The following is a 24745-nucleotide window of genomic DNA, read 5'->3' as shown; positions in this document are numbered from 1 at the left end:
GGCTACTCCACACTAACACTAGCTAACATCTCACTGTCATGTGTTTGAACTGAAGCACTGAACACGCTCTCACAGTTTTTATGACATCCAGATTGTGTTCCTGTTCAGTTGGATGCATGTTATTGTAGCTTTGGACAAAAGTGTCAGATAGAGGGCCGATACTTAGATTGAAAAGAGGATTGGGTATCAGCTAGATATGACAACATTATATGATTACACCGTCATTATCATTATACATGTTATACCTGTATATGTTCAATTATATGCTGTTAGTTACATTCAACTCAAGTTTTGTACATGGATTTTTAGAATGAGAAACAGAAAAAGCAATTCCTATAATTCATATAATGTAAGATGAATGAAACGTAATTACTTAAGTGCAAACTAAATTATTCAAAAATGACATCATCAATAAAAACTTTTGCTCCATTATCATTTACAGTCTTACAGTCACATGTTCACAGGAGAGACTTCATTTCTCACTTATGCTGAAAGGAAATGTTAAGATTAACTTTGTAAACTAACACTGCTGGATGTTTTAGTTTATGTCATTTTGATCAGTTTGCTTCTCTTCCTTTCTCTTTTTTCTCTCTATCCATCTCTTTCTTACTTACTTTTAAAAAATCCAAACACACACACACACACACACACACACACACACACACACACACACACACACACACACACACACACACACACACACACACACACACACACACACACACACACACACACATACACCTGCAGGGATCAGGTAGTATTGACTGTTCCATGGCTCTGGCTCAATTTAAATAAGGCCTGAAGCTGAAACGAGAGAAGATGGAGAAAAGAAGAAAAGAAGTATATGGAAAAGGAGGTGGAAGCGATAGAGAGAGAGAGGATGAAGAGGAGGATCCTAAGGAGGAAGGAAAGAGAGGAACAGGCAGGAAAACGGATAAAGTCAGGGGAAGCATGAGGGGGGAGAGGAAGGATGGTTGAGACTGTCAGGGTATGAAGAGGATCGGTGCTGCTCAATACAAGAGCTACACAAACACACACACACGCGCGCACACACACACACACAACCACACACACAGACACACACGCACCCACACACACGCACACACACACAAACACACACACAGACAGAGGAAGACAAGAAGAAGTGGTTTTAACTGTGATCTTTCTTTGAGGAGTGGCAGTGACAGGATGGTTGACAGGCATTTACACCAGCCAATCAATGAACCCAGATCAATATGTGACTGGACCAATCGAAGGCTACCACAACCCCTGTGAGACACAAGTACACACACACACACATACACACACACACACACACACACACACGTATACTGCCATTACACGCCCCACTTGAAGCCATGTCAAGGTAGACGGTACATAAATTCCACATTAAAGTGTGAAATAAGTGCAGAATGATAATAATTATCATATTTCACAGCATATAATTGAATTCATTTATTTTTAATACTGATGTGTTGCTGGACTATCAGCCATATAAGGAGGCCTAGTTGGATTATGCTGAGTATATTATATATATCAACTGTGAAATTCTGTCTGGTTTTCATGTTAAATTTTACAAACCCCTTAAATTTAGAAGCTGTGATTTCTTATATTAATTATGCTACCTTGAAGTTATACACCTGCATTATATATGAATTGCAATAATGTAATGTGATGTAATTTTAAAGTCACATACATCTGCTCAGAGCCATTTAAAAAAAAAAATCTTTTTACTCAAATGTATGCAGTGCTGCAGATACAGTATAAGAAAATTAAACTACAGAGCATTGAAATAGGGTCATATCTTATCAGTGCTGCACTATAAGATATCCTTTACAACTGTGACATTCATAGAAAATAGGTAGGTATAATACAAAATGATAGATAATCAGGTGATACATGTGCAATACCCCATGTGAGGATGTGTTAGTGTGGTCTAAAGTATGATGACTTGAAATGATATATGTTTGTGTGATCAGACCCAGCTGTAATGTAGTTATGTTTCATATAATGTAGCATTATAAATGGCCAGTTAGGAAATTCTGGGAGTTACCAGTTACCAGATCTCAATATTCTCCATCAGTGGTTACCAGCCCGTCTGGTGACTCCTTGACTCATGCTGTATGTCTATGGTTTGTAACCAGTTCAATAAAAATGTATGAGACCAGGTTTTTCTATTTTCCTTATCTGTTGAAACTCCTCTGGCTTATCTTGCAATCCCTTGAAGGAGTCCCGAGCCACAGGTTGGGAAACACAGCTCTAGATGTCTCACTGCTTGATACTATCCATAATATAATAAGTGTACCTTCTAAGAGTTATTTTGTGATGAGGTTTGGACATTACTTTTGTTGTGAAGCCATTTTTCTTCAGCCGGCTTTGTCTGCCTCTACTGAGACATAAAACAACTAACACAATGCAGCCAGCGGTGCAAAACACAACACCATTCGCTGTGTGTGTTAAAGTGTTTCAGCCTGGACTGTTTCTTTAAGTTTCACTATCCATGCCTGAAATATATGAGGGCTTAAAAACTCTGTCTTTAATCTGCCTCCTCCCCTTCCTCGCCATCTCGCCTTCACGACTGAAGTGGATTTAAGAGGTGAAATCAATGAGACATCAGAGCTTCACTTGGATCCACCGTCTCAGTCTATTTCAAGGAGCAGCTCTGCCTCGTGTTTCAAACACTCTGTGTTTCCTCACAATGTAATTCCCTGTAATTCCCTGCACTCATCAACAAAGCACAACTACAAAACAAAAGTGGGAATTGGAGAAAAACAGTGCAGCAAAGATGAAAAAGGGACAGAATCCAAGAGCATTGAGGCAAAGTAAGCACCAAACAAATCTAAGCAGGTATCAGAGCAGATACAGCTGTAACACTATGTGCTTGTGATTGTTTCGACATGCAGTCGTCTCAGAGGCAGAGTAGGACGGTTAGCCGAGGCGCTAGCTACGGTAAAGCTGCTTAGCATCACTGTCACTCTCCGCTGTTGTAGAGCACCGGGGTGCTTCAGAGCTCAGGTTCCACATCAGCAGATTACCCACAATTCACCAAGGGGATTTCCTCGCCTTAGAAAGCTTTCTGCTGTGGTTTGTGCTGTTTGTTAAATTCAGTGTAAACAGTGGTAGACGTGACGGGAGTCACCATGAGCTCTCTGACGGAGAAACTTCTTTGACCGCAGAGCCAGAGATCAAGTTCGAGCTCGGCAGATAAACATGTCTCTCCTAAAAGAGGTTCAAAATGTCCTGTATGATCGAAAAATCAATACATTGTCAAGATGGGATGGGAACTGCCTATTTCAATCTAAGGTCTGTAAATAGTCAGACATCCAAACCTCGGTCAAAGTTTCAGAAAGTCAAAGCGTCACAGCTGGATATAGTCCAGTTATACTGGCCTGAACAGGTGTTTATACTTTATAGATATATACATACATATAGAAGTAAATATACATATATTCTTGTCAATAATTACAGTCATTTATAATCTGATAATTACTGCATTGGCCCGAATGTGAGTTAATATTTTAATTTGGAAATGAGGTTTGCAGAATTGGAGGTCGTCTTATATCCGAGGACTAGAACAGGATATGAGAATTTATTTTTGAATGGAGAGAGTACCGGTGCAGCAGCAGCTTTTACAGAGAGTGTTGCATTATGGGTTGTTCATAGCCTTGAGCCAGGATTGTTTCTGAACTAGAAAGTGCCTGCAAACCCATTTATAGTGCAGGGTTTTAGACTCAATCAGGTCTAAAAGTGTTTGTTAGCTTAGTTTAACCTGCACAAGGTTCTTTTGTAATATCTGTTTGAGCCAAAGAGGAAATAAATTCATGAGGAGTGTAAAGGCGCTGCAAGCATCTTTAGTCTTTAGTGCAGAAAAGGACCGTGGACTGAATCATCTGTCAAGCAGCCAAGAATTACTGCTGTCACAGATGATGAGGGAAAAAAGGACAAAAGAGGAGTCTGAAAAATGCTATGTGCCAGAAAAAATGATTCTGACCATTTCCAGGAGCCTGAGAGGAGAGTGTGTGAGTACGTGACTGATAAACAAGCTACGCAGATGTGGGATTTATGTTCTGCTTTAATGGTATCATTTCATGTTAATGGAGCAAAGGCTTTGAAGGTAAGACTCTTCTCCTTGGATTAACCGTATCTGTGAAAATGTGTTGTATCTTCAAAAAGTCTTCCACGATAAACAAGTGTTGGAAAAGGGTTGTCTTATAATTAGGGTCATCTTATATTCAGGCCAAGAGGGTAATTAAGTAAAAAAAAAGCCTGAAATTGGAGAACAAGCCTGGTTTAAGACCCTTGGCTCGCTGCCCACAACTACAGTTTTTTTTTTTGTTTTTTTTTCTGTGATTAAAATAAGTCAGGTGCTTGTGAGGGAAATTATTATACGAGTATGACAAATGCTTCTGTGAAGTTCTGTGATGTTAAAAAGCTTATTGGCAGTCATAGAACCAATGTTTGTGCGCCTGAAGTGTATGTTCCTGTGTGAAAGAGAAACAAACATCTGTTCATGCTGAAGCATATCCTGCCATGTCTGATTGGATATAACCACACGTAGAGGAGTCACAGCAACTTAGAGGTTGGTGAGGCAGAGATAAAGTAGAGTCGTCACCCCAATCTTCAGGGCTCACTCTTCTGTGTCTGTATCAAATGTGAAAGAAATCTGAGCATTAAAGAAAGTGGTGTAAGAGGTGAATTGCAACGACAATTTGGGGGCTCGTCCGGGATGCCAGACACATCCCTTCCTTCATCTGTTTCCAAACAGGTCAAATCTGCACGCAGCTGGTGAAGAGACTACAAGTCGCTTGAGACCCAGAAAGTTTAACTCCCCTGAGGAAGGCTCATAAACGACTCCCGTGAGGACTGCCTATGAGGATTTAGAAAGCGGTTTGAATGGCATGGCATCTAAAATGAAATGTGTATACAGTATTGAAGACGATGAAATATGTCTCAAAGGTAATGCAATTCCACTAGGGAAGAAGACCATTTAACGAAGGAAATAGTGAATAATATCAATTGAATGTCTGAATCAAAGGGTGAGATCACCTAGGCAGTACACAAGGTAATAATATAGGTAAAGGTCAAATTAACCAAGTACCTATTTTTGTACCTAGTTTCTAATCAGGATATGCAAAAATAATGGGTGATAAAAATGTATCGGAGATTTGAACGCTGGGTTTTCTGAAAATCTGCAACAAATACATTTAGAAAAAAACCTTGCCAAATAAGAAAAAGGGAAAAAGAAATGAAGAGTGGATTTCTGTAGATAATTCAGGCAGAACGTAGAGACAGACAACAAAAATAAAACAGACAGTCTAAAATCAAGGGAAGCAGAGGGGAAACTAATCACTCCAGAAATACTTGGACCTCCTCTTGATGCCTTACCAGGTCCTCTGACCAGACACCACTACCAGAGGCAAACCAACAAGACACAGGTCCAGGCCCCTGTGATGGGGTCTGAGATGATCTGGATCAGATAACGATGGGAGAGTTTTTAGCCAGTTATTCAGCCCTCATCTAACCTCTCTCTCTCTCTCTCTATATATATATATATATATATATATATAGATATAACCTCTCTCTCTCTATATATATATATATATATAGATATAACCTCTCTAAACCCCCCTCCAAACACACCGGAGGCAGAGAAAGAGGACAAATGATAGAGGTCCCGATCCCCAGAGAAGATGGGAGAGAAATAATACATGTCTACCATGGCAAGCGATCTTCCTGACATACGCAGTCAACAAGGCCGGGAATATGTAATCATCCTGTCCCAAATCATGGAACAATACAAGACAATGTTATCCATGCTGAAAAGATGCAGAAATCAGAGACCAAGAGGCAGGAAGATGCAACAGTCACCTCTCAGACAGGTGACTGTGACCCACCCGCAGAGGGACCAGTACTACGATGATAAGAGAAGGCCGACCCTTCTGGTGAACGCACCTCCAACACCACAAACACAGATTCAGGATATAGACAAACACATTCAAATGACAAACAAACAAAAACCAAAAGTTAAAGCCACAAATAACATTATGGAAAATAAGAGGGTGTTTGATTCAACAGGAAAACTCATCTAACATAGAATATTAATCCATAACTTGCTATAATCTAATCTATTCGCCATAATGATTGCTGTCTGTAAATAAGATGCTCATCCTAACAACACTGGCTCTGTTTCACAGGGAAATGTGAGAGCAGACTCTGCAGCTAAGACATCTACAAAGCAGGAAGTCATGCTTCAAATGTCACAGCACACAGATCTAAAATCAGTGGCGTAGCACAAAAATCAGGAACCTGAACATGTGCAGCCTCAGTGAGCCCCCTTTATACATTTAAATCATCCACTATCACTGCTGTGCAAATTACTGAATCAACAAGTTGATATATTGCAGCTGCAGTTAGTTTTTAGGTTAAGCAGTGAGTGCTTATAACACATTTAATTGTGACTGTATTTCTGATCAAAGACAACTAAACAAGACATCACTGAAATCTTTATTATTTGAAGAATTCAGGTGAATTACTTCAAACGTGCAGCCCAGTTTGTTTCAATGGTATAATAAAACTTGCCTCAGTATTGATCTGAAAACAGGATTACAACCTGCTATCACTCTCAACTGACCAATCTTAATATAAGAAGTAAACTTAAATGTTAACATGAACTTAATCTAAGTTTTTTAAGACTAGATGCTACTGTTTGATGTTGACTTTTGAAGATGTTAGTTAAGGCGTTTTGGAATGTACTGTGGGAAACCCTGATTGATTTAGGGGGGCTTTAGAACATTTTAGGGAGGCTTAAGCCCCCCCCAAAACTGGCCTAACGGCGTCCATGGAGCAAGTTATTCTTACATTTATTTTCACATTTTAACCTCTTTAAATTTGACTACACCACATGGACAAAAAAACTCATTGACCCGCATAGACATCTAAAAAATTAACTTTTTCTCCATTTCTTACCAAAATGTCTGTTGACTTGCAAATAACCAAAACAGTGTTTACAAGAAGCAGGAAAATAAACTAACACAGCTATTTTTGGAGGTCAAATGTGTATTTTCAAATCCCAGCCTTTTTTCCACAACATCAGTTCAGAGCGAGTCAGAGCCTCAAGGGTGTTTAATGTTTCCTCCATCTGCTTCTGATACTAGACACTGTGAACATTCATCACTGGAGCAGGTAATCAAATAAACAAGCTTGACGAGGGGAAATAAAAATCATTTAGTGTCAGAGTTCAGAGGGGTTTCTTTTTTTGGGGGGGAGAGCTTGTGATCTGAGAGGGATGAAGAGCGTCGGTGTAGGAGGCAACAAAGCTAATACGGTGATTAATGTTTAGCTGCGTGTTGTGATTCATGGAAACATGACTAAGTGGTTGACTGAGTGTGAAAGGACGCTGATGCTGGTGTGCACAAATACACACACACACACACACACACACACAGATGGAGTTATTGAATGACTGCATGATCTAGTTAGAGATACATTTTCAAGGATCACTGGGTCACAATCCAATGAAATAATTAGTAACCAAATCAGTGAACCATCTTTTTTTTTTCTTCTTCTCTTTCTCTCTGACAGCACAGGCCTGTGTCAGGTTGCCGATGGTTACGAGGAAGAGGCCTCCATTTTGGAGCGGATGACAACAAAACACAGGAGCGTTATCACATCTCCCACCCTGGCAAAACAAAGAAAAGGATAAATGTGTGGTGTTCAGTGGTGCTTCAGAGGAAAGAGAAGATGATCATTTTACACCCTTTTAATGTCACTGCTTCAACTCAGTGATATTTCTCTCATAACCGGTGGACTCTGTAATCTCAGCCTGTTATGCTGTCTGTTTCTTTCATCTCTACACCAGCACTGAGCATTAAAACACTTCTTTGTTGCTGTCACAAAATTTCCTTTTATGCAAACTACCTTTCAAGTGTATTTGAGGGATTATAACAAAGGTAACTTCAAACCATTAAAATTATACTTTCTCACCTCGTTGTATGAAACCATGCAGATATTGTTGGGTTTATTTGAGCTTTAATTTAAAGGGGACATACTGTGCTTATTGTGATTGTCTGTCATGTATATACTGTTATAATGTCAGATGTTACAGGTGGTCAGAGAAGTGAATGAATGTTGCCTCTTTAATCCTGTCTTAACTGTGTTGGCTTACCTTTGTCATTAATGTAAACAGCTGCAAAATGCATATTGAATCATATTTTGGAGAATATATAAGTGTAACATCTGTGGACTGGAGCTGACCACCGATAACATAACTGCATGCTACAAACTTTTCTGAGCCACATTTCAAACCCACAGACTGAAAGTATTTGACTGCCAAACAGGTTGTGAGCAAAAAATATGTGACAAATATTTGGAATTGACATTTAGTAAAACTACATTTAGGGCCATAAGATAACAAAGTGCTTTTCTTATCGCTGCACCTTCAAAAAACTTGCATCTCCTTTCTTATTCTGCATTGTATGAATCGGTTTTGTTATCATTTATGCCGTTTATCTTAAATTGTACGACACATTTCCTCTCCGTTTCCCTTTTGTCTTTCACTTGAATGGTTTAATTACGCAGTTCTTGTTGCCATATCAACCCACCGTGTCGTACTGTAGGACATGTTTCCTCTTTGTACCGTATCAGCCCATTGTCTTCATGCTTGGATCTAATCCCTGCGGTGGAGCTGTTGGACTTACAGACTGTCTGTCTGTCGGAGAGCAGACGGAGGGAGGTTCCCCTGTTCACAGAGATAATAGCAGAGCAGTAGAGTGGAGTGCTTTACACACATACACACACACATATATACACACACACACAGCCTCTCAAGCTCTGCATGTGGCAATTATCTCTCCTCTCAGCAGCTTGTGGCATCTTCCTCCTCCACCTCTCCCTCTCTCTCCTCTCTCCCTAATCTCTTGACTTTTCTCCCTCTCCTTCTCTTACAACCACCTTCTCTACACAGTATCTCCCCCATCTCTCCCTAAGCCGTCTATAGCTCTCCTCTCATCTCTTCGCTCCCCTCCTCTTTTGCTCCTTCTCCCTCAAACTCGAGATAGTGACAGAACGCACCCCCCCCCCCCCCCCCCTCCTGCCCCCCTCCATTCAAAATAACATCACCTGATCCCTCCTCCTGCTGCAAAAACACCACTGTTTTCTTTCTTTTTTTCTTTTTTGGGGGGAAATCAGTGACTGCAACACAAAGATAGATGCAACCCAACACCTGACTGAACAGGCATTTTGAACATAAAGTGTCAAAATCAGACAGTCTGACACGCAAGACTGTATAAAAAGATGTCAACCGTAGCCGGGAGTTTGTGCTCGCCTGCCGTCACCAACTCTAGAGATAACTGGAACCACACAAAAAATAAAAAAGGTTGAATTTATGTGTCCTAATTTTGACTTAATGAAATAATAACTGTCAAAAATAATAAACATCAACGCACGCAAGAAAGAATCTTCACATAGAGCAAAACAGCAAAAAGTTACTGAGGCTGTGATGTTTGAATATATTTTGTATAACAGAAACAACAAAGATGGAAAAGAGCCATTTTAATATCTGACATTACTGTGTCTTCTGCTTCATTTGCTGCTTTAGTAAGTAAATAAAAGCAATAACATCTGATTTATATTGTAACTCTAACCCAAAAAACACAAGAACTGGCAGCTCCTGAAGAAGATACATAGGGTAAAAAATGGGAGCAGCATGTTGATTGATAAATAAGAAGAATAAAACAAGTATTCACTACATTAAAACAGTTATATATGTAATAATAGCCCCTCATAGAGATTAACACTACACTCCTTGCTCCCCTAAAGATTATAAACATGTAAAACGTGCCCAAAATCATAATAAAATAGATGTGATTAAACCTGCATTACAACCGTGTACCAGCTGCAGTCTCTTCCTACCAGGATTTAAAGTCTTGTTGGATTTCCAGATTTCCTCCAACCTGCAGGCTACAGGGAGTCCAAGCCAGCATCTTCAGGTCAAAAGCTGGCTTCTCTAATCTTCAGGTTATCGTTGGCCCCGCTGGGAAAATAACAGACCTGGAGCCTTCCTCTCTAAACCCGCTGTGCTTTCTCTACTCCAGCTTCTTCCTTCAGAGTGGAAATCTGCCAGCTTCTCTAGTTTTTGTGTCTTTGCAGTTTATTCAGTCTCGAGGGCTCATTGATATTGAGGTGTTTCTGCACTACATTACCCAGAGACCACCTGTCAAACACTGGAATTTTTTTTTCTAGATTTGTCTGCTCAGTCACGGTCAATATCACTGTTCATATTAGCTGCACGTTTGTTTGCTTGTTTTAGTGCTTCCAGCTGAGTCATAACAGGATAATTATGTTATTGTAAATACCGGTAATAGTCATGTATTATCATAGAAATAACTGGGAGTAGTCTGCTGGTGACATTAGGTAATAATCTTTATGATAGGATGATAATAACAGATGGATAATCAAATTTTACACAAATAGAGAGTCGATAGAAATGTGGACAAGATTAAAAGAAACTGAAGGAGCTGCTGTGCCGTCTAACTGTATCGGTGCTGGTTGTCATGAGAAATGTCCTCGCTGTCACTCGACTCACTTCAAATAAGTTACAGAAGTACAAAAGAACTGAACATCAACTCCAGCTGAAAATGTGCTTCATGTTTTACCGTCTGTCTCTGGAAAATGTTCCTCCATCTCTCTCTTTGCACTGCTCATGTTCAATATTTGGGAGACAACCGATAAGATTTATGATATTGAAATCCATCCATCATGGGGGTTTTTTTTGTGCTGCATCATGTTTCCAGTGCTGGCTGCAATTTGTTGAGTCGACTCATGAAAACTCTGAAGCATTGAAAGTCTTATTTGCTTATTCTTTACTTACATATGACTGTTAGTTCAACTTCTTTAGCTGCTATTTGTTAGAATAAAGTTATGCAGTAGAGGCGCACATCTGGAGTTAATATCTAAATCTGTAAAGGCAGGAAAAAGTCCACACACTGTAGCTCCCAATGCAGGTATAATTGAATGTGATATCCCATTAAATTCAATTATACCTGCTTATTTCCTGCCGTTGCTATTTGTTATGATAACATGAAACATTGGTGCAGTTGTTGTGTACGTCCCAAATAGTATGGTTTTGGTATCTGCACTGGTATCAAAATTACATGTAATTATTTATAAGAAATGTATTGATAGAAATTGTCGAGTCTTTTGCATTAAAAGGTAGATGTTTGACCATCATACTCTCATTTCCAGCCGCACAGTGTCACTGTCTGACGGCTTGCCTTCCTTCACTTTCGGTGCTATTTCAACACATTTCTCTGCTCCCTCTTGAAAGAACGGAGCCAACGTGTAGGAAGCCCCTCAGTGAGTCTGCAGTAGAGGAGAGGGTGTTTCTAACAATACCAAACCTCGGTGGTGGTCGAGGATTTTTACTGCAGTTTGTTTCTTTCTGTTTTTTTTTTCTTCTCCTCCATCCTATATCAGTGTACGGGGTGCTATCATTTTCCCTGCCAAGCGCTCCCCCTGAAATCTACAGCTATACAGTAACTGAGTTAACAGATAATCACATAACACTCAACACACACACACACACACACACACACACACCCTTCATCGCTGTCCTATATGAGATAAATGAGCACCATCAACCCCCTACCTCCCTGCTAACAGATTAAGCGTATCCCTGGTTTCCCCCCCTCCCACACACACACACACACACACACACACACACACACTTCTCACTTTCTCTGTCACACACACACACACACTTCCCAGCCCACCTGACGTCAGCTCGACAGCAAAACTGTCCGGAAACACAGCAGATGATGAAGGCAATCGATACGACATGCACTTACGCATATTAGCACACACATATGGACATGAAGAAACACACACACACACACAAACACACACACACACACACACACACACACACACACACACACACACACACACACACACACACTGTTGGAAGCAGCAGATAAGCTATGATTGAGTCAGACATCATCTGTGTGTGTCTTCAAAACATCTCACACACACAAATATACACACACACACACACACACACACACACACACACACACACACACACACACACACAGAGTGATGTAGATGCCAGTTATGCTAACAGATTTTAGCTTCCTACGTGAGTCGTGGAGCCGTAACCTGCTGCGTTCACCACCACCAGCTGCTGCTGCTGCTGCTGCTGCTGCCGCCATCCAGGACTTAGTCATGTTCGCCATAACTGCCAGAACAAACAGGCGCCCAATTAACGCCCACATGCAGCTTCCTATTAGAGAGCTGGGTCACCACAAACTGCCTGCTAACCTTTAATCATCACGCCGTGTACAACAGCTGAAAGCCACGCCGTCACTGCAGGGGGGGGAATGGATGTTCCAGTTGGACAATGTTTTGTTTTTGAATTTAACTTCCTTTTTTTGTACTTCTGCATCAACAGAACGTATAAAAACAGATGTAAATAGATGTAAATTGCTAGTTTAGACGTTGTCAGACACATTTTAGGAATATTTGTTAAAAGGAAAAAACCCAAATGCTTACATAAACTCACTAGTAACAGACAGAGCTATAACAGCAGGCCTGTAGTGATGGATGGATTAGTTCACTGAGCCCAGACTAGATCAAATGTAATGAGGAGAACAGTGATGTACAGTGAGATGTCATTTAGATCTCACAGAAATTAAAGGTAGAATCAACTTTTTTTTTTTAAAGTTTGAAAATACATCTTACAAACATGTTAAATAATTGAATTAAATATATTGTTGATCATATTTTCTATTCTATTTTTGCTGACCTCATCTTGTATTTTTCTGTGTGTATATTGTTATATATAATCTGTGTGGACACAAGGAAGCACGGCTGTTACCATTTGTAATAGCTTATTTTTTTTATATTATCACATATAACCTTTGTTACATCAAAAGTAGAAAAAATGGGATTCATCTTTGTTTTTTTACTTTCAACAAATCACACTTTTTACTACTAAAGATGTAAAAATGCCACAAATATATAGTACATGTGTAAGGGACTATTTTCAGCTGTGGATTAATACAAACTTGGTGTGATATCTCAGCAGGATGGTGTTAGAGGGTTTGTGCACTGCAGAGTGTGTGATCATGGTAATGAAGGAACATGTCACTCAGTATAACAATGTGACTCAATGCTGTGTTTTAACAACACACAGGAATAAGATAAACCATGCTTTGGAAACATATCATTAGTAAACTTGTATTTTAACTTGACTTGAATCTATCATGACAAACTTGAGTTTTGTGGACAAAGTTTCAACTTTACAGACTTGATTTGAAATTCTACAAATGAGCCTGGAGTTTCTAAACATATCAGATAAGTCAGGTTGAGTTTGAGGGGAAATGTGTGTAAATCGAAGCGCTGCACATCTAGAAAATTACCATCTGATATAAACACAAAACGCCTCAGGCATGAATATTTCACTCAGTGATGATATAAACTAAAAGCACATGCATAATATATATGTGGGTATTTCATTCAATGCAGAACATTCTGAAGCAAATTAAGGAATAATATAGACGACTTATCAAAGCACAAAGAGAATGAGGAATATATCAAATAGTATGACTGCTTTGGTGATGGGGGGACTCTGTTTGGGGCTGAGATTGTCACTAAAATGAGAATAGCTGGTCCACCTTAAAGGTCAGTCCACCTTAAGTGAGCCTGGTCAGGTTAGCTAACATTATTCACTTTAATGAGCAGGTAGCAAACAAGACATGGGAACTTGGTTTTAGTCTTCAGGAGTCGCATCATCAACTGTACACACACACACACACACACACACACACACACACACACACACACACACACACACACACACACACACACTCAGCTACATTCACGGCTGTACTGTCTGCTCTGTGTGTGTGTGTGTGTGTGTGTGTGTGTGTGTGTGTGTGTGTGTGTGTGTGTGTGCGTGAAGCTCAGCTCGATCAACAGACACACAGACCTGCTGCTCCATGGCACAGAGACAGAGAGCAGAGCAGAGGAGAGAGACAGATAGTCTCTACGTCAAACCCTGCACTGTTATTTTCCTGGAGGCTACACACCCACTGCTCAAAGGTTGACGGCCAGAAGTGTCACAAACACAGCAAAGTTAAAAGAAAACTAGGAAATACAAGCATTAGGAGCAGAGTCTCTGTAGATAAATGCACCACCACACTAGTGGATCATAAATGATGAATGAGAGGGAATATTTTTATTGGAGTCTATACATGCTTTTTAGGAAATCCTGTATAGTGTGTCTTGATTGTTGAGTACTGTGGAAACAACAAACGCAGAAAGGTGTGTGTGTGTGTGTGTGTGTGTGTGTGTGCGTGTGCGTGTGCGTCCTACATGATCCCAGCCCGGTTACACTGGACCTCTCTATGCTTTCCTCGAGTGCCTGGAAGTTTTTATCTCCTGATATGTGTAAGAAGGCAGCTGCTGTCAAAGCGTAGAGAGCTCCTTATCTTCTTGCTGAGCGTCTTTCCAACAGACGAGGAAGCTGCTCGTCTAAGAGGATTTCTATTTTGGTGTTTAATTTAATTTCTACGCGGACAGACGGTTTGTAATTTGGCGCTTTTTTTTTTTCTATGAAAACGTGTTTGGTTCCATAATCGAAATTTGTTGTAGCACAGATAGGGCATTAATTATGAGCTCAGAGAGCGGCTGCTGTGTTACTGTTTGACTCTGTGCGTGTGTGCCTGTGTGTGTGTGTGTGTGTGTGTGTGTGTGTGTGTGTGTGTGTGTGTGTGTGTGTGTGTGTGTGTGTGTGTGTGTGTGTGTGTGTGTGTGTGTGTACATACCTGTAATAATGAGAGTGGATCTGTAGTGTTGTGTGTGTGTGTTCAGATGTGTTATGCCTCCAGGCAACAGGAGTTTTTCAGTGTACTGATTAACTGTGTTTCTATGTAGTGCACTCTCGACAGACCCATGCATCACGCCGTAGACTGTGTGTATAACAAACATATTCCTCCAGAGGTCAGGACGCACACATTACACTGCTGTGTGTTTCTCAGGCTGTACACATAAAATACAGATTCACCATTTTTTCAAGCTAATCTGGGATCTCACACACTGATCCAGATAAAAGAAATGAGCAAAAAGAGAAGAGAGAGTGTGTAGTATAACATGAGTTTCCCTGTGTATGGTATATATTTTTCTGTGTTTCTGTGTATTGTCACACACTTTTATGTGAGTTTTTGTGTGTGCTCTGTCTTATATATTTCTGCGTGTTTGTTGTAGTGTTATAGGTGTGTGTGTGTGTGTGTGTGTGTGTGTGTGTGTGTGTGTGTGTGTGTGTGTGTGTGTGTGTACCTGTAGTGTCTGGTGTCTCTCAGAGCTCTGTTGCTGGGGATGCGTTCACTCTCTCTCTGGTTGAAGGCATACAGGGTGTACGGGTCGTCACCGGGCTTCCAGCGTCGGGCGTTCAGGTAACTCCTCTCATCGAAACCCTCCAGCATGTCCTCCCACTCTGCATCCGAAATCTGTCAATCAACCAAACAGTCAGTCGGTGAGTTTTATGATCAATTAATCAGTCAATGCCAACAAAAGTTCAAAAAATAGTGAACATTTCCCAAGCTCTTTTATTGTTTTAGATAGAATGATAGAAAACACAGAAAAGCAGCTAATTCCTCATGATCATGTTAAATAAGTGAAAGTAATTTTAACCTCTCCAGACCTTGCCTCTTTTTTTAAATGTATTCAAAACGTATTGAATGAATCAGCTGCACAAGAATTCAAAACTGCAAAAATGTCTCCTAAAAAAATTAAATTTTTGCTCTACTGAAGTTGACAGATAAAAAATCAGAAGCTGTTCAGGGAGATGCAACCGCAACAGTCTTGGTCCCGATCTGTTCGTATCAGGTACCCAACACATTTATTGGCAGGTCATTTCTAATTTTTAGAAAGGGTAACACACACCAGGGATAAACACACCCACAACCTTTGTTTTCTGTGTAAGCTGGCACACAGCAGCGTGTCTCGATGCACATCATCATGATTTTATGCACATCAGCGCTTCAGGAATTGTTACCGTCCTGTTTGCCAGCGTTGGTGTGTGTGTGAGAAACAGTTTTATCAATATTGTTACACCTTCTGTCCGTGTGCTACATGCTTCAAATGACGCAACGCTCATCGAACTGTCTTATTAAGGCAAGATGCACACAAAAGAATAATCAATAAGGTCATCGGGTGTTCTATGTGATCAGTGTTACTTTATTCATATACAGACAATCATCAGCTGTTTTTTCTTATCTGTTTGTCAATAAATCTGTGAACTGATCTTGCTGCTGTGGCTCCAATCTATCAGTCGGTCAACCTCATCGATCAGTAAATGAGTGAATCCATCAATCATAGACCAAAGTGGATCATGCAGTTCATGCACGCTGTTATTCTGAGTGATGTAAATTCTTAGACCAGTGAGTTTGTTTTGTTGTTTTTTTTGTTGACTGACATTTTCTTTGCAGTCATCAGACCGGATGAAGAGTGAATGTGAGATTTAGTCATAAATGCCACATTCTGAGTCTCAGACTGAAACGTGTGATTATCTGCTCAAGGCCTGTCGTGTGTGTGTGTGTGTGTGTGTGTGTGTGTGTGTGTCCACGACGGGGGACTTTTTAATAGCACTTTTGGAGGTCATTTCACTTAAAAGAAGATTCAGAGGGGTTTTAACTTCCTGCTCTTTTGGTATTTAACGAGATGAATGTCGGACTTCAGTTTTTCATCCTCTTTGTTCTCTTTGTTTTGGGAGCTTTTGTTGCACTGATCTGTGCTTCGATGGAGGTTTTACGATGGTTTGTGCTTTGTGCTTTAAAATCCTGATCCTACATTTTTGGACCATGTGTCTATAAATCTGAGCCAAATTCACATAAATAACAGAAGAGCTGATAGTAATTTAGAATATATTGCCTGTATACATGCTGTCAAACAAGAATGATGTAATGTAGAAAGCTTTAATGACTTAGATTTAGTTTTTTGGTCTACGGTCAGTCCTTGTCAGTCAGTTTGGGAGTGATTGCTGCTCACACTGTGGAGACCTCTGTTGGAGTTTGTAATACATTAAACAGTCATTTCATTAGTCAAAAAATCCATCAATTAATCATTAGATCAATTTCCCTTACACAGTAATTAGTTGGGCTGCAGTCTGATAGTGCAGCGGTGTATGAAACATCAGAATCGAGCCTCCAAATTAAGTATTCTTTACCTGACTGCTTAACCTTGTTTTTTAAGCACAGGGTCGTTTTCACACCTGTGGTTTGGTTCATTTGATTACACATTTCAGTTCTGGTCTATTTTGTGCTTTTTCTGGTGTATCAGAGAAAATATTCACAGTCGAGCTTAGAGAATCATTTCCTCGACAGTTTCCACGATCAGCAGATGGATTCAGCAGCAGTTTAGCTTTTGGTTCCAAACTGATATCACATGAAGTCTCACAGTTCTCGGTCCAGTAGTTTGACAGCTTTCATACCAGCCTGAATGAACTGAAACAAAGTGGTGAAGGAGTACGACCAGAGACCAGAGACATGTTCTTCCATTTGTGACGTGAAATGCTTTATCCACGTCCAAAACTCAACCCGTCTTGGATAAACTGGTAAAAACTGAAGCCTCAGGTAACGTGAATAAGCTGGACGTCACCGCTCCATGAAGAAGCTCTCTACTGTAGATATTATACGTTTTTCCTTTTTCTTTTTGATCTTCAGTTTAAAGCATTCATGCATTTTCTGCCCCTCAGAGTTTCTTTCGAGAAAATGTTCCATCCAGTTTATTTAATACTAGGGCCGTTTCTACTGCAGGAACTTTGGGGTAATTTTACTCCATAGCAGGAACCGACCGTGAAGGACAATCTCCTGGAACTTTTCTGGGGGCAGGATGAGTCCCTGCCTTGAGGTTTGTACTTTGTACCGCCCCGAAAAATTGCTGCTGATTGGTTAGACTCGAAGCGGGATGTGACGTCAACAGAAAGCGCCATTTTTAAAACCCAGCAGAAGAGGAGTAGTAGTAGTAGAAGATGGAGATGGACAACAGCTCCTTCCGTGTTGACCTCCTCGTTGTTGTTTTCTTCGTTGAGTTGTTATGCTTTTTGTTGCGTCGCCTTGGTGACATCACGGTCAAAACTGTTGCCCAACGATTACAGAATGATTACATCACCTCCAGAGTCCGGTGGGTCCCATCAAGGTCCTACTCTGCAATGGAGACACCACGGCTGAGAGGACCGAATAAGAAGATGTTCCAGGAAAGTTCCCGCCTCCTAAATTTTGCCTGTTGCAACAGTGGAGTCAACAGACCGTTCCACATCGGCAGAGATCATCTTCATGTTTTTACGAAAATGCATCCTCTCTACAGTCATCGTATCAAACCTGTCGCTTATTAGATAAACTGTTGTGATAAATCCGACCTTGGCCACGCTGGAAATCTGTCTAATGGAGACGGGGGAGTTATCAAAAGACTCTCTGAATGAAGCACCACACAACAAAAACTTCACCCTGAAATGAGATCAAGCTATCTAAATGTTCACTGCAATGGTTTTATAAGGTCAGAGTAGTTGAGGTTCATTTTCTTACCATTTCGAATAAATGGAATTCAATATAGCTGCCTGGAAGGTAAGAAATCAACCTTCAGACTTTAGAAAATAGGTAGCAATTATATCAAACATATGCAATTTGTAGTTAATGGGCTAAAACATGCAGAAGCAGCAGTATGACACTTTACAATGCTCAGAGGCCTAGTTCTCGATGTCAGTCCCAGTTAAAGTCAGTCCTACTTTGTGTGTTTTTTTATTCAGAAGCACAAAAAAGATTCAAGGAAAAAAAAACATCAACTCTGCAGAAACCTCCACTTCTCTGGGAAAATACAAACGTAACAAAACAAGATATAAAATGTTAATGTGGCACATAAATCCTGCTCAGCTCCTAACAGCTGGTGGAGAAAAACACAAGGTGGCAACTACTTAAAAAAAATAATATAAATAAAAAATAAGAGACTGCAGCTGTACTTTCTGTCTGTCGGAGCTCTCCTGTGACTGTGTGTATCATTTATGATACAGTGGAGATGCCTGTTTGCATGCAGGAAGGAGTGTGTAGTATGTGTGAGTGTGTGTGTGTTGTTTGAGAGACTAAATGTGTTTGTGTGTGTGTGTGTGTGTGTGTGTGTGTATCATTTATGAGGTTGTGTGCTTGTAGGTATCGTTTAAGAGGCTGAGGAGTGTGTGTTTCAGCTGATAGTGTGTGTGCTTGTGTAATGCATAAGAAAGAGAGAGAGAGAGAGAGAGCGCGAGGGAGAGTGAGGATGCTTCTTTGAGGGCGAGAGATATAAAGTATCCACATTATCATTCTCTCTCTTTCTCTCTGTTTTCTCCCCCCCATCCTATCATAAACATAACACAGGAGCTTCAGCAAAAACCCCGGAGGCCATATTTCTCCGAAACGACCACACACACTGGCGGGTAGTGGAGATAAATGGACACACACACACACACACACACAGGGTCATGGTGTTGATGGTGTGTGTAACAGAACAACATTTACGGTGAAGCGGCAGTCCGGATGGAGGGATGCAGAAAAAAAACGAGTGGCGCTCTCCACCACCTCCCCCCTCCTCCTCATCTTCTCCTTCTCTTCTTGTCCTCCTTCTTCTTCTCTCCTCATTATTCAGCCATACGACTTGCTGATGCGACACATTGTCTAAATGGGGCCATTAGAGGGCTGGGAGTCAGACTCTCTGTGTGTGTGTGTGTGTGTGTGTGTGTGTGTGTGTGTGTGTGTGTGTGTGTGTGTGTGTGTGTGTGTGTGTGTGTGTGTGTGTTGCTAGTTCTTCCTCTGGTGGCTGTAACAACGAAGCATGAATAACAAGAGGGAGGGAGGGAGGGAGGGAGGGAGGGGAGAATATAGAGGAAAATAATGAAATACAGAACTGAGGAAAAGATGACAGAAACAGAGACTAAAGTGAGGGAGAGAAAGAGAGAGAGAGAAAGGATGGAGGAAATGGAGATAGAGAGAGAAAGAGGAAAGTGGAGAGGTGGAGGAGAGATGAACAGGCTGAGGAGAAAAGGGAGAAGAGACAGAAAATGAGACTGAGAGGAGGAGAAAAGAGGAGGACAGAAGGGGAAGAAAAAGAAACAATGATGAAGAAAAAAGAAGGAAAGAGGGACAGAATGGGAGAGATGACGAGGGTGGAATATAGGGGGAGAAAAGGGGAAAGTACAGAAAAACTGAAAAGGGAAAAGAGGAAAGGAGGATAAGAAAGGTAAAAAAGGAGAAGATAAAGAAGTATTAGAAGTATTAGAAATGGACGGGGGGGAAAAATGAGGAAAAGTGTGAGAAAATATGTTTTAAAAAAAGGGAAGAATGAGAAGAAAATGGGAAAGAAAGAAGGGAAGAAAAAAAGAAAGGCGGAGACAAATGGAGGAGAAAAAAGATATCATACATTTATTGTATAATTATGTTTCTCTGCCACTGATCAGCATTAATGCAGGCAGTTTATCTGTACAGCTGTCAGAAGAGGAGGAAAGAAAGGAGGAGGAGGAGGGAGGGAGGGAGGGAGGGATGAAAGACCTAAAGGAAAGTACAGAGAAATGTTTTTTAAAAATAATGAGAGATATTGAAGAGATAGGAGAGAATGAAAGTGAAATGCTGCAGGTAAATGAAAAATTAGTTTGAAAAATTAAAAAGGGAACGAGGGATGAAGAGGCCTAGGAAAGACTAGGGAGCGAGGAATGAAGAGGAGGAAATAAGAAGAATAAGAGAAAAATGATGAAGAACTGAGCGGAAAAAAAATAGGAGAAAGAAATAAAGTGATGATGAATTATTAATAGAGGACGAAGAAGAAAGAAGACAAGAAAAATGAGATGGGAATCCAGATGAAGGGAGGAGAAGGAAAGTAAAGAAAAGGAGGAGAGGAGAGGAGAGGAGAGGAGAGGAGAGGAGAGGAGAGGAGAGGAGAGGAGGACAAAGAAAAAGAGAGGGACAAGGGAAATGAAAAGAGGAGACGATGCAAGAAAAAAGCGAGACAACAAGGACAAGGTGCGATTAAGGTTGTCTGAGTTTAACACTAACACACACACACACACATACACACACACACACACACACCTGCGGCCTTCTCTCCTCTCTGTAAGATTTGTTTGCGTCTTGTCTCGCTGTTGGAGCTGCGTTCAAGGTCCTCTGGATCTTATTTCCAAGACACGCACACACACACACAGACACACAGACACACAGACACACACACACACACAGACACACAGACACACACACACACACACACCCAGAGCTTGTCTTCCTAATGCACCGTGGCATCCTCTCAATGCCTCTCACAGCCGCTTACATGAATACAGACATTCAATTAACGAACCTGGAGCACACCAACCGCTGGACAAACATGATGTGTGTATATGTTCTTGTGAGTGTGTGAATCTGTGTGTGTGTGTGTGTGTGTGTGTGTGTGTGTGTGTGTGTGTGTGTGTGTGTGTGTGTGTGTGTGTGTGTGTGTGTGTGTGTGTGTGTGTGTGTGTGTGTGTGTGTGTCTGTGTGTGTATGTGTGTGTCTGTGTGTTGAGCCAATGCCACCAAGGATCCTATTAATTCATCCAGACGAGACAGACTGATACATTTAGAATCATAATGAGAAAGCTGAAGCATGTATACACACACACACACACACACACACACACAAACACACACACACACACACACACAGTCTTTGCATACGTTTTGACAGCTTTTGAGACAGACAGCAGAGGTAGAGAGGTAGAGAGAGAGAAGGAGGACAGGATTGATAAGAGAAGGTAATCTCTGTATTAAAACTACAGGTGTTTTAACAGAGAGGTTGTTAGTTTGAATTATTTGAACCAGTTAAACTCTCTCCTTTAAACAGAGCAACATAACCAGCTGTTTTTATCAGTCACTGTGCTCCAAGTAAAAGATCATATCCAAGTTGATGGCACAGAGGCAGCTGTAGTCATAGACTGCTATATGTAATCACACTACAAACTACAGTCTCTGCAGTTAAAGGAGGGTTCAGACCAAATGTGAAGCAAAGTTTTAAATTCTGTGGAGTGAAAACAGACGTGAATTTTCCCCGTGAACTGAAGCGATGACCAATTTTTCAACTAGACAAAAAGTGCAATTATTCTGACACTTATCTCCATCATTAATTCATATTTAAAAGAGATGTATTTTCATGATTAATCAATTCATGGTTTGGTTTATAAAATGTCAAAAAAATGCATGTTCAAATGACCACAACCAAAAGTAATCAGCTTCCAAAAGAGAAGTCCAAACTATTCCATAAAAGGTCATAATGTGGCTGGACTCATTTAATCAGCTGATCAGTCTGCAGTTTATTAGTTGAATCATGTGCTTTTGATTGGTTGGAACAAACCCCTGCAAGCCCACAGACCTTTATGGAACAGTTTAGACATGCCTGGCTTACACTCATACAAGACAAAGATAGTTAGAATATTTTTACACAGTTATAAACTTCATAGTTACCATGGATGAATAAAGAGAACTGGATACAGTGTTGAAGGCCAGCGTTCATTCCTATGAAAGCTGTTCAGTGGTGAATGAAGCCAAACAAATTCTTCCTCTTCCACAACATTGGACCAATAGAACAAATGCATTAACGACTTCAGCTAGCCGAGCCACAAACATCCAGTTTAGCGCTCCAGCTAACTTGAATGAGGATCAAACAACCTAATAATGAAGCTATTCTGGACTTCCGAAATGTGATTGGACCAGACGGATCGAGCTCTGACAGTGAAACGAGTCATTTCACTCAGAAAAATGTATCAGCTTATTTACAAATGTCTCTTTCACAATATAAGTGTGTGGTAAATAAAAGTCTTTTTGGGCCCAATAGCATCATGTAATGTTGTAATTACACAGTTTGGCCACTTTGTGAAATTGGTTTCAAAGCCTTCCTGAGGGCTTCAAGGTTCCACATCACACTTTTGCAAACTGCCTATTGGACCAGGATGGGCTCTAAACTAGTTATGATGTCACAAATCACGATGGCAGGTACTCGTATTAAACTGAGAGCTGATGTGAGTGCAGAGAAATGTTCAACTTCAAATCAATATGAAAAGGAAGAAGAAAGAAAAAAGAAAAACACATTTTTGAGTGGAAGGCGTCCTTAACAATGTTGCCAAAGCTTCAGTTATTTATTTATCTATGTATATGTTTACTGATTGGACCTCTTTTTATTTCCGTGTGCGCACATGTCTGTGTCTACAGAAGAGGTGGTTACAGTATAAATTTCAGATTTTCTATCTGGCACAACATGACAAAGAAAATGGAAGCCACAGCGTGAGAACAGGGTGCAGCCTCAGAAAAACAGACATTACAAATCAAGTTTTCAATTTGCTGCCGCTGTTATTTGTGATAAACCAAACACTACTGAGCTCTCTCTATCTCTCCTCCACACTGTCTCTTAACCTTAGTATGTGCCCCTGTCAGTTGATGAATTGCCCATTATATCCCAGGCATAAATCATGTATGGAGTGTGTGTTTGAGTGTGTGTGTCTTCTTTATTATCCCCTGTTCATGTGCACCTTCATGAACAATAACCCCCCCCCTCACATACACATTAACACACATGTCATCCCCTCTCTCATGTTGTGATATATCACCAGTTTAACAACTGTAACTAAGCCACAAAATAAGTTTGATATCTCCATTATTTGATGTTTCTTCTTAAATAATCTGTTTTTTTCAAAGGCAAACTAGACCCTGAGAGCTGGAACTTATCAGTGGCATTATTATATACAGCTGAGAGATAGATAGTTATATTAGAGATTGTTTTTTCTCCTCCTTTGTGTTTTATATGTGGTTCAGTAGCTTTTTAGTTTTCCTCTTTTCCTTTTATTTATGTTCCCTACTCGTCCTCCTTCAGTGACTGTGCTGCCATGTTGGGCAGGACTACCTAAAAAAAAGAGAGATGTAGATCTCAAGAGTACACTGGCTGAGTAAGGGTAATTAATAATAATAATAAGGGTAAGTCAGAAAGGAAGACTGACTTTAGAAAGAGGCAGTTTGAGTTTCTGGTTGTGGACAGAGCATATGTAGCACAGGCTGGCAGTGAAATCCTAATAGGGGACCAATTATGCTAATTTCCAGCTCTATATTGTCATGTTTGGAGTTCACTAGAGTAGCTTCGAACAAATTATAGGTTAAAAAACTCCTTATCTATCTTATACTGGCTCTTTATGCAGCCACTCTGTTCTGATTGGCCAGCTTTCCTGAAGCCTGCCAAGTGGAAGACATATCAGAGTTGTGTTAAGTTACCGCTGATACAAACGTAACATTTCCTGCTTTACTGTGACAAATGAAAAGCTTTTAAATGACTAAACAGCAGACTTTTATTGTGAAGAATTGTGAGTTGGACAGTCGTTGGCGGTGCTAAGAAGCGGTCGACACAACAACATGTGGAGCTATTTGTTGAGCTGAGCAGTTAGAAATAATGCAGGGAGTAATAATACAAGCAGAAACAGCCACAGTGATGATGATGTTTGATGAAGATGAACAGCACGCCTCCAACAGATAGATTACTTTTTTTTTTCTTGCTGTGCTGTGTAATAGAAAAACAGTCACAGTGTGCCAGCTTAACTCAAGTCATGGATCAGCGTGATTACCCCCAAAACTATGGAAAAATGTCATGTTAGCATAGTATGTGTAGAGACAACGATATAAGGAAATTTGTCACCAGATGACATCAGCTTGGGCTGAAAGTAGAAA

General features: G+C 40.5%; 1 protein-coding gene across 1 annotated transcript in view; it reads right to left on the bottom strand.

The window, feature by feature from the left end:
* The window catches only part of galnt14 (UDP-N-acetyl-alpha-D-galactosamine:polypeptide N-acetylgalactosaminyltransferase 14 (GalNAc-T14)), a 182689-nt gene that overhangs the window by 134380 nt on the left and 23564 nt on the right, over nt 1-24745 (bottom strand). Inside the window, exon 2 of the mRNA XM_062437652.1 lies at nt 15334-15503. Coding sequence (XP_062293636.1) covers nt 15334-15503 — 170 coding nt within the window. The remainder of the gene's footprint in view (nt 1-15333; nt 15504-24745) is intronic.

The sequence above is a fragment of the Scomber scombrus genome, chromosome 17 (genome assembly GCF_963691925.1).
Source record: "Scomber scombrus chromosome 17, fScoSco1.1, whole genome shotgun sequence".
NCBI lineage: Eukaryota > Metazoa > Chordata > Actinopteri > Scombriformes > Scombridae > Scomber > Scomber scombrus.
Note: the sequence above shows the minus strand (reverse complement) of the source record. Positions and strands in the feature narration are given on the sequence as shown.